The following is a 10,745-nucleotide window of genomic DNA, read 5'->3' as shown; positions in this document are numbered from 1 at the left end:
CCTATGGAGCAGAGCAGCTCTCCACCACCCCCCCCACCTCCCCAAATGGCCAACTGGGAATGCTGGAGCTGACGCTCATTTAAATCCCAAATGAGCCTCGTCCTCAAGGAGCATTTAATTAAGAGGGAAACAAGATTCCGGCTGCGTCGCTCACGATGAGGTTGGATTGGAATTCCCGATGCTGCTCCTGTTGGAACCAAATCCGGTGGGTTTATGAGGGAAACTGAGGCAGGGATAGGAATTGGGGGGGGGGGAAGCTGGAAAATGAGCTAAAACCTGGGAATAAAGCAGCTTTTTAACCACGTTGGGAAAAATCAGTGTGGAATTTGGGGTGAAAAGCACCAAAATGGGAAAAAAAATCGGAATTGTGAGCGTTGAGGGAATGGCGATGATCCTGTTGCCTCCGCACTGGGATGTGGGGAGAAAACAGGGATTTTCTGGCACATCCCAGAGTTCTGCAGGGAAATCATGTGGGAATCCCCCTCCCCAGATCCCATTTTCCCTCTTCCCCCCCCCCCCCTTAAATCCACCCCGATGGGATTGGAAGATTGAGACGGCGCTTCCAGAGGGAGCCTGGAATGAAGCCTGGAATGAGGGTGATCACGTGGAAAATGGGAGACACCTGATGAGGCTGTTTTCCAGCTTCCTGACGCCTGGAATCACCCCGCGGCGGAGACAGTTACAAAACCTCCTCTTTCATCCCATTGGATTTAGTTTTATTCTGGCCAAAAAAGCCTTTTCCCACCCTGGGATTGGAGCTTAAGGAATGTCGGGAGAACACTCAGGGGATTTGAATTCACTTTCAGCTTCCTCCTCAGGGGTTGGAGGGGAAAAGGAAGGAAAACTGCTTCAAGCCCAATCCCGTGCCGGGATATTCCCAGTGTCATTCCCTGGCGCCGGTGGATTGTTTTCCAGCTGATTAAACTCCATATCCCATAATGAGGAAGCTCGACACAAACAACATCACCCAAGGGGTGAATCCAGGATGGCCGAAGATTCCAGCCTCTTTTCCATGCCAGGATTCCCCTTTTCCATGGGGAAAGCCAGCTGGAGCATCCCTCTTTGTCAGCCTAAGGAGTGGGACAACGTAACCAGCCCATGAACAGCCCCACAAGACACCAACAGCCGCTGTGCTGAGGGTTCATCGATCCCTCAGGGATGAACAGGCGAAGCAGAGCCCCGGCTGTGTCTGGGTGTTGCGGGAAGAGGGTGGGCTCCGCACAATGGGAGCGGTTGGGGTGTTGTTGAGCACAGTTCCAGGTGTGTTTGACCAGTCTCGGTGTAGCAGTCGGGTTGTAGGTGGTCGGATTAAGGAACTCCATCCTGGTCACTTAGATCTTCACAACCTGAGCGGCGACACAGGGGCTCTTGCGCTCGCCCCCGGTGTTGTCCCGCTGTAGGTACAGGCGGCCGTAGGTACCCCCGACTGTCCCCTTCGTCAGCCGCCCGGGGTTGATGCAGACACAGCCCAGCACTTCCTGTGGGAATACCAAAGCTGGGTGCTGAGGGCTGTAACTACAGCTGATCCAATGCCAACAACCATCCGGCTACAGCCAATCCGGGTGCTGATGGCCACAACCCACTGGCTACAGTCAAGCTGGATGCTGACAGCCACCCAGCTACAGCCCATCCTGATGCCAACAGCCACCTGGCTACAGCTGACTGGGTGCTGATGGCCACAGCCCACTGGCTACAGTTGACCTGGATGCCAAGGGCTGTGACTTACCAGCTACAGCCCATCCAACAGCAACCCAGTTAGAGCTGATTGGGTGCCGACAGCCAGGACCCCCCAGCTACAGCCCATCCAGATGCTGAGGGCTGTGACCTATTGGTTACAGCCAATCTGGATGCAACAGCCACCAGGTACAGCTGAGAACTGTCATCCATCAGCTACAGTCTGCGCCGTGCCTGAGCCTGTGCTTTGTTCCGGCTGTAACCTGGGGTTTGCCCAAGCCTGCTGGGTTTTGGGGGTACTTGAGCAGGTGTTCGTGCTCCGCCTGACCTTAACGAAGTACCGCAGCTCCGAGGGGGTGACGAGGACATCCGGGGTGACCGGTAACGACGCGTAGTGGTAGAAACTCTCGTAGTCAATGCTCAGCTCCTCGGAGGGGGGGTACAACGGGTAGTAACTACCAATGGAGGGAGGGGGAAGAGGTTACCACCATCAGGAACATCCACCTCCGCCTGTAGCAACAGGCCTGGGACACACCAGTGGGGGAATTTGGGGTGGAAGAGTTGTTTGTGGTTCTTTTGGCTGTCCCTGAAGCAACCTGGGGCTGGCTGACATACACCATGCCGGAGGATTTAGGATGAAACCTTTGGAATCCGGTTGTTAATGGGGAACAAACCCCCAAAAAGGAATGTTTTAGGGTCAAAAAGAGACGTCCAAGGAGAAGATGGTGGGAATGACATAGGAGACCCCTCTTTTGGCCCCGAAAAAGCCCTTTTAGAGGTCTGAGTGGTTGTAGCAAGGCCTCACCTCCTCTGTGTCAGGATATGCTTCAGGATCCGCGTGAACCGGTCCGAGATTCCGGAGGAGCTGTAAAACCATTCGGGAAAGGGTGGGAAAGGCCAAAGAACAGACTGTGAGTAACGAGACACGAGGCCATTTACAACCAGGAGCTGCTGTGCCGGGCACCGGGCTTTGTCTCTGCGTCACCAAGTGGGAACAACCCCGGATCCTGTGGATCTGGGGCTGGATCCATCCACCAGCAGGAGATTCCCCAATCCCGGCTTCCAGCTGGCACCCACCTGCTGATCTCCTCAGCTCCCATGTGGAAGAGCAGGTCGGTGGAGGTGAGGCCCAGCACGATGCCATCCACCTCCAGGGTGCAGGGGTCCGATACGAAGTGCACACGCTGTGGAGAGAGGGGTGGGCTGTGGCTGAACCCACCCCAACCAGCCCTAAACCAGTCCTAAACCACCCAAACCTGACCTAAACCTGCCCTAAACCACCCAAATCTACCCTAAACCAGCCCTAAACCACCCAAACCTGACCTAAACCAGCCCTAAACTGCCCAAACCTGAACTAAACCTGTCCTAAACCACCCAAATCTACCCTCAACCAGCCCTAAGCCACCCAAACCTGACCTAAAACAGACCTAAACCAGCCCTAAACTGACCAAACCAGACCTAAACCAGTCCTAAACCACCCAAACCTGCCCTGAACAGGTCTTAAACCACCCAAACCTGCCCTAAACCTGTCCTAAACCACCCAAATCTACCCTAAACCAGTCCTAAACCACCCCAAACCTATTTTAAAGCACCACAATCATGCTGAGCTTTGCTTAAATGCCCTAAACCAGTACTAAACCACCCCAAACCCAGCCTAAATTGCCCCAAACCTGCCCTTTAAATGCTGTAATCACTGTTGAGTTATCCTTCAACACCCCTGAAGTACTCTTAAACTGCCCCAAACCTGACCTAAAACATCACAATCATGTGGGAATTTCTTTAAACACCCCAAACCCCATCCTAAAATGCCCCAAATCTGCCCCCAAACCCACCACAATCGGTCTGAGCTTTCCTTAAACTAATCCCAAACCACTACAAATGCATCCCAAAATACCCTAAACCTGCCCCCAGACGCTGCCATCACACTCAAGGCTTCCTTAAACATCCTTAAACCAGTCCTAAACCATCCCAAACTTATCCTAAAACCCCTTTAAACACCCAAAATACTCCCCCCCCCCAAGCCCACCCAGCAGCATGGCTGGATTCCAAACAGGAGCAATAAAAGCTGTCCCCTTGGCATAAAATGAGTTAAATCAAGGAATTTTAACCCAAAACGGGTTGGGGGGGGCAGGTTTCCTAGAGTTCCATTCCCTGCTTGCCAGGTTTCTGCTTCCAAATCCCTTTTCCCTGAGGAAATGAGGATTTTGCTCCCAAAGGGAATATTGTGGGGGCAAGAAATCACTGCCGGGTGGGAAACAAGAGCGGGGAAACTCAAAGAAAAGAGGGATTTCAGCCCAAACTTCAGGACTGAAAGGATCTGATGGAAAACCACTGGGTTTTTTGGGATAAGAAGCATGGGAATGGGGGAAGCTGGGGGGTTGGTACCTGCTTGTCCTCCCTGGGCAGCTCTGGGTAGTGGAACGGGGGCTGTGGGTAGACGCAGTCGTGGTGGACGTCACGTGCCGAGGGCACGAACACGAGCTGGGAGCCGGCGCTGTCGGAAAACCAGGGATGGGAACAGGCAATTCCTCACCAAGCACAGGAACAGCCTCAAAAGCAGCCCCTTCAGGGGAATTCCAGCAGGGAAAAAGCCCCCAAATTGGTTGAAATCCCCCCCAAAACACGCTCAGGTGGTGTGGCAAAGGTGTTGCATCCCCGCATCAAGAGGGTTTGGGGTGATATGAGGTGGTCTGAGCTATTTTGAGGGGTGAAATGAGGTGTTCTGGGGTGACAGGAGGTGTTCTGGGGGTGACAAGAGTTTTGGGGCATAATGAGGTGGGTTTGGGTGTTTTTAGGGGTGACAGGAGGCATTTTGGAGCATGAAAAGGTGTTTTGGGGGTGACATGAGGTGGTTTTGGGGTATAATGAGTAGGTTTGGGTGTTTTTAGGGGTGACAGGAGATGTTTTGGGGATGGCATGAGGTGGTTTTGGGGCATAAAGAGGTGGGTTTGGGTGTTTTGGGGGTGACAGGAGGCATTTTGGAGCATGAAGAGGTGTTTTGGGGGTGACAAGAGGTGGTTTTGGGGCATAATGAGGTGTTTTGGGGATGACATGAGGTATTCTGGAGCAGGATGGGACATTTAGGGGTGTTTTGGGGGGTGACACAAGGTGTTTTGGGGTGTCCCCCACTCCTCAGCATGAGGCTGTGTTGTTGCCTCCTTGCTCCTCATCCATGCTGTCCCCTCACACGGCAGGGACAACACTTGTCACCAACCATTCCCAGTTCTTTTCCCCTTGGATTTGTCCCCAGATCCCATAGGAATGTCCCTACCTTCTCGTCCCTTCGATGATCATCTTCAGGCAGAGCTTGAAGACGTCAGGGAAGGACCCCAAGAGTTGGCAGTTCTGGGGAAAACAATGAGATTTGCCCAATTCCATTGTCTTTTGGGGTGCACCTGGGGGATCCCCCTCCAAAATCCTCCCTCACCTCCACTTGCTCGTGTTTGGCATCCAGGAATGGCCCAAACTGGAAAGAAACAGGGAAAAATGAGGAAAATCCCAACCAGTGGGGACCCCAAGGTGGGGTCTGTTATTTCAACCTCCAGTTTTATCCTGTAATCCCAAAGGATTCAGGGGAAAGTGAGTCTGGGTGGGAAGATGGATGAAAGAAACATGGTTTTCCCAAGCAGGAACTCAAGCCTTGACTCATGGGGTGCCCAAACAGCCAAATTTGCTCTTAACAACAGGAGGATTGGTCATTTTAGGGTGAAAAAGTGGGTTTCTTGGTCATTTAGGGGGAAAAAACAGGGGTTTTGATCACTTTAAGGTGAAAAAAATAGGGATTTGGGGCACTTTGGGTGAGAAAGGGGATTACTTTGGTCACTTTAGGATGAAAACTGGGGTTTTTCTGGTCACTTCAGGGTGAAAATGGGGGGGGGGGTGGGTCACTTCAGGTTGAAAAACAGGGGGTTCTGGTCACTTGGGATGAGAAATGGGTTTTTTTGGTCACTTTAGGGTGGAACCTGGGGGATTTTGTTCACTATAGGGCGAAATCTGGGGGCTTTTGATAGTTTTATGGTGAAAACTGGGGGGGTTTGGTCACTTCAGGGTGAAAAAAAGGCAGTTTTGGTCACTTTAGGGTGAAAATGGGGGTAGTTTGGTCATTTTAGGGTGAAAAGTTTGGGGGTTTTGGTCACTTCAGGGTGAAAAACGGGAGTTTTGGTCACTTTAGGGTGAAAACTCTGGGCTTTTTGGTCACTTTAGGCTGACAACCAGGTGGTTTGGTCACTTTAGGGTGAAAACTCTGGGGGGATTTGGTCACTTCAGGGTGAAAATGGGTGTAATTTGGTCACTTTAGAGTGAAAAGTCTGGGGGTTTTGGTCACTTCAGGGTGACAACCAGGTGGTTTGGCCACTTTAGGGTGAAAACTGGGGGGGGGTGGGGGGTGGTCACTTTAGGGTGAAAACTGAGGGGATTTGATCACTTCAGGGTGAAAAACAGGGGTTTTGGTCACTTCAGGGTGACAACCAGGTGGTTTGGTCACTTTAGGGTGAAGACTGGGGGGGTTTGGCCACTTTAGGGTGAAAACTTGGGGGGGGGTTGGTCACTTTAGGGTGAAAACAGGTGTTTTGGGGTCACACCAAAGGCACCTCTTCCCCCCACGGCTGCTTGTGGGGGCTTTGCTGCTCAGGTACCATGTTACTGACACCAGGAGCCGGTGGGGCCTCACCAGGATGCAGACATCGGGGCGGTCGCGGGTGATGACGGTGACGAGGTCGCTGAGTGGGTCGTAGCCGATGCTGTCGGATGGGGTGTAGGGACCACAGGCCACCAGCACCATGCGCTGCTCTGGTGGGGGGGAAACAGGGGGGTGTGAGGCACCAAAGAGAGTTTAGGGGTGAGAAAAAGGGGTTGTGGGGCAAAAAGGGGGGTTGTGGGGCAAAAAAAAGGGGGGTTGAGAGATAAAAGAGGGTGTTTTGGGGATGAAAAGGGGTGGTTTGGGGCCTGGGGGGTAAGAAAAGTGAGGAATAAAATAGAAAGAGTGGGCAAAAAGAAGGTGTTTGAGGGTCTTGGGGGGGTAAAAAAGCAGGGAGTGGAGGGCAAAATAGAGGTTTGGAGGACAGAAAAGGGGGGTTGAAGGAGAGAAAGGGGCTCGAAGGGGACCAAATGGGGGGGGGGGTGGGGACAAAAAACAGGGTCTGGAGGGACAAAAGGGGGGTGGGGCCAAAAACAAGGTTTAAGGGATGCAAAAAGGGGGTTGAAGGACAGAAATGGGGCTTGAGGGGACAAAATGGAATAATATGGGGTGAAAAAGTGGGGTTTTTGGGGAAAAAGAGCATTTTGGAGGGCTAAAAAGGGGGGGTTTGGGTTCACCTGAGGCCGGCTCTGGTGGCGTGTGGAAGGGAAGAGGCACCCCCTGTGGAGAAACCATCAATTGCCTCAAAATCCCCTTTTTTCACCCCAAAACCAGGCCCATTGTGGGGATGCTGCCGTCACCTCATAGAGTTTGGAGACCACCATCATCTTCCCGGTGCTGTTGGTCCCCTCCAGCGCCACCACCTATGGGCAGGGGAGTAAGCAGGGGTGAGGAAGGCTTGGGGGGGAGTGTTTGTCCTGGCCCTTCCAAAACCCCACCTGGCCTGGGAAGAGGGAATATTCCCTCAGTTCCGATAGATCCAGGGGGATTTGGCCACCAGAGGAGTGCTCCCGGTCGCCCTCCAGCACCACGGACTTGGCGTTGAGCTTCCCGTTGGAGTCGCACCCAATCTGGCCCAGCACCGTCACTGGTTCCTGTGGGACAACATCACCCCCAAAACCAGTTGGTTTCACCCCAAGACATGCCCTTGGGTGGTGGTGATGGATCCAAGGATGCCCTTGGAATGGTGGGGATGGGATCACCTGGGCTGGAAGCAACACCGAGGTGAAGTCCTCGAGGTGATGGTGGTTCTTCAGCGCATCACCAAGCTCCTCAATCCTCCACAACAACACTATGGGGTGAGAACAACCGTCAGCTACACCCCAGCACTTCAACGGTGACATCCCACCCCAATTCCAGGCTCACGGTGTCACCTTCCCGGACATCAAGTGCTTTTTGGAACATGAATTTGTAGGCTTTGGTGAGGTTTTCCTCCGGAGAACCAAAGAGCGCCAGGGTACAACCGCGGCCACCGTGCGCGCTCCACGTGGGACCTTGGATGGAGCCGAAGGAGGCCACCACCTCGCCGCGGCTGCTGCGCGCGCTGTACTTCTGCGAGGGGGTGACGCTGTGGGGGACAACAGGCGGAGTGAGGGTGACAACCCCAATCCAGTCCTGAGCCCTGGTCCTTGGTGAAGCGGGGTTACTACCTTGGGGAGAAGCTGCTGGGGGAGAAGAGTGCGTAGGGGCTGCGGGAGGAGAGGCTCCGCTTGGGCCGCGGCGTCTCCGGGGTGGAATTGGGGCGTTTTTGGGAATTCTGAGGGGGGGAAAAGAACCATGAGAAGTTATTTTAGGGGCAGGGTTTGGAGGCAGAAAACGGTAGGTTTGGGGGTGAAGGTGTCGGTGCGCACCTTGGACGGCGTGGTGTAGGCATCCAGCAGCTCGTCCTCCTCTTCCTCATCAAGGCTACCGGGTGGTTAAGGAGCACCAAAGCTCTTGTTTAGGGGGGACATCCACCAACAACCCTCCCCCCAAGACAATTCCTCTCCTTAACCAGCACTAACAAGAGCAGGAAGCACCTTAAAGCCCTGTTTCTTTATAGGAATCACCCCCAAATCCATTGGGATACAGCTCCTGGAGAGAGTGGATGTCGTGGAGGCCACTGCAGCGGTTGTCCCTCTTCTGGGAGGCTCTGCTGCTGCGCTTCATGAGGACCTGGAGGAGGAGGAGAAGGATGAGCAACATCACCGCCCCCCCCCCTTCTCCTGGGGGTCATGGGGGTATTGGGGACCCCCCCACCTCATGCTCAAAGGAGTGGAGGCTGTCGCTGGAGAGCTCGGTGTCAAGGTCCTTGCTGGTGACGAAGGCCAAGAGCTCGTTGGCCAATGCCACCGGGCCTAGGCCGTGGGTCAGGCACAGCTCCACCACTGCAGGGATGGGGTAACGGTGTTCTGGGTGTAGCCAGAACCCCTGAACCACCCAAACCCCTCCAACACTTCCCCTGACACCCCTAAAGCCCCTTTAAACAACTCTAAACCCCTTCCAATACCTCCCAAGACACCCTCAAATCACCCAACTCCCCCATTCACCAACACCGTTAAAGTACCTGAGCACCCTCCAGCACCCCTGAACCTCACTTATGCCCTCAAATATCACCCCTGAGACACCCAAACCGCCTTCAACACCTCCCCTGACACCCCTAAAGCCCCTCAAATACCTCAATGGCACCTCTAAACCTCCAATACCCCCCCAAATACCTCAATAGCACCTTTAAACCTCCATTACACCCCCAAATACCTCAATGGCACCTCTAAACCTCCCTTACACCCCAAATACCTCAATGGCACCTCTAAACCTCCAATACCCCCCCAAATACCTCAATAGCACCTTTAAACCTCCATTACACCCCCAAACACCTCAATAGCACCTTTAAACCTCCATTACCCCCCAAATACCTCAATAGCACCTTTAAACCTCCAATACCCCCCAAATGCCTCAATAGCACCTTTAAACCTCCAATACCCCCCAAATACCTCAATAGCACCTTTAAACCTCCAATACCCCCCAAATACCTCAATACACCTTTAAACCTCCATTACCCCCCCAAATACCTCAATAGCACCTTTAAACCTCAATTAACACCCCCAATACATCAATAGCACCTTTAAACCTCTATTACCCCCACAAATACCTCAATAGCACCTTTAAACCTCCATTAACCCCCCAAATACCTCCCCTGTCACCCCACTGCCACCCAAACACGTCCCTTGACACCCCTGGAAGGTACCTGAGCCCCCTCCAACCGCTCCCCTGCCCTCCCGGCCGCCCCCCCCGGTGTCCTCACGCCTGGCGGGGACGTCCTCGTCCCGGCAGCACAGCTCGAACAACCGCAGCTCCCTCAGCACCGCCTCGGCCGACACCGGCTCCGGCTCCGGTCCCGGTTCCTCCGCTGGCTCCGGCTCCGCCATGCCCGCACCGAAACGCCCGCGCGGGCGCGACACTGCCGCGCTTGACGGCAGAAGGAGGAAAGGGGCGGGGGGGGGGGGGGGCCTTGCCTTATAAGGAAAGAGGCGGTGCCGCGCTGCGAGGGAGAGGAGGGGTTATGCAGATTAAGGGGCAAACTGACCAATCGGAGAGGGAAGGCGGGGAGGGGGCGTGGCTGGGGCAACCCCGGCTGCCCCGCTTCCGCGGGAAAGGAAGAAAAAGGCGGGAATTTCCCCATCCTCCCCGGGATTCCCTTAGCAGATCCCACAGGATCCAACCCTGATAGGATCCAACCTTATCCCTGACACGATCCACCCACACCCCTGACAGGACCCATCCCTATCCAGACAGGATCCATCCCTGACAGGACCCATCCCTATCCCGACAGGATCCATCCCTGACAGGACCCATCCCTATCCCGACAGGATCCATCCCCACCCATGCCAGGATCCACCCCTGACAGGACCCATCCCTATCCCGACAGGATCCATCCCCTTCCTTTACAGGATCCATCCCTGACAGGACCTATCCCTATCCCAACAGGATCCATCCCCATCCATGCCAGGATCCATCCTTGACAGAACCCATCCCTATCCCAAAAGAATCCATCCCTTTCCTTTACAGGATCCATCCCCATCCATGTCAGGATCCATCCCTGACAGAACCCATCCCTATCCCAACAGAATCCATTCCCCTCCTTACAGGATCCATCCGTGACAGAACCCAACCCTATCCCGACAGAATCCATCCCCTTCCTTTACAGGATCCACCCCTATCCCTGACAGGATCCCAAATATCCCTACAAAATCCCAACATAATCCCATAACAGACATTCTGGCACCTGGGTGGAAACGTGCCATTGGCTTCTCCTCAACTCCCAGTGGGTCGGAGTGGGAATGGTGGGATTCGCCCCGCGGTACAGCTGGATAAGGGGGAAGGAGCAGCAGGAAAACCACTTTAATGAACATCCCTTGGAATTTTATCCCTTGTTTTTAATTTATATTGTAAAAAA

The 10,745-nt window shown here is 54.1% G+C and overlaps 1 protein-coding gene across 1 annotated transcript; it reads right to left on the bottom strand.

Annotated features, from left to right (window-relative positions):
- Nucleotides 1-516: 516 nt before the first annotated feature.
- On the bottom strand, nucleotides 517-9,717 carry POLA2 (DNA polymerase alpha 2, accessory subunit). Its single transcript, XM_057425380.1, has 18 exons — nucleotides 9,594-9,717; nucleotides 8,549-8,676; nucleotides 8,379-8,464; nucleotides 8,161-8,215; nucleotides 7,960-8,066; nucleotides 7,684-7,877; nucleotides 7,513-7,601; nucleotides 7,249-7,404; nucleotides 7,111-7,173; nucleotides 6,988-7,030; nucleotides 6,344-6,462; nucleotides 5,102-5,140; nucleotides 4,946-5,019; nucleotides 4,060-4,168; nucleotides 2,752-2,858; nucleotides 2,480-2,539; nucleotides 2,003-2,129; nucleotides 517-1,478 (listed from the first exon to the last, which is right to left on the bottom strand). Exons 1-18 carry the CDS (start codon nucleotides 9,715-9,717, stop codon nucleotides 1,332-1,334), a joined length of 1,827 nt encoding a protein of 608 aa, XP_057281363.1. The 3' UTR covers nucleotides 517-1,331.
- Nucleotides 9,718-10,745: the final 1,028 nt, after the last annotated feature.

This window comes from Pezoporus wallicus, unplaced genomic scaffold (assembly GCF_028554395.1).
Source record: "Pezoporus wallicus isolate ANWC-B61680 ecotype Strahan unplaced genomic scaffold, APGP_CSIRO_Pwel_v1 contig_11311, whole genome shotgun sequence".
NCBI classification, from domain to species: Eukaryota; Metazoa; Chordata; class Aves; order Psittaciformes; family Psittacidae; genus Pezoporus; species Pezoporus wallicus.
Note: the sequence above shows the minus strand (reverse complement) of the source record. Positions and strands in the feature narration are given on the sequence as shown.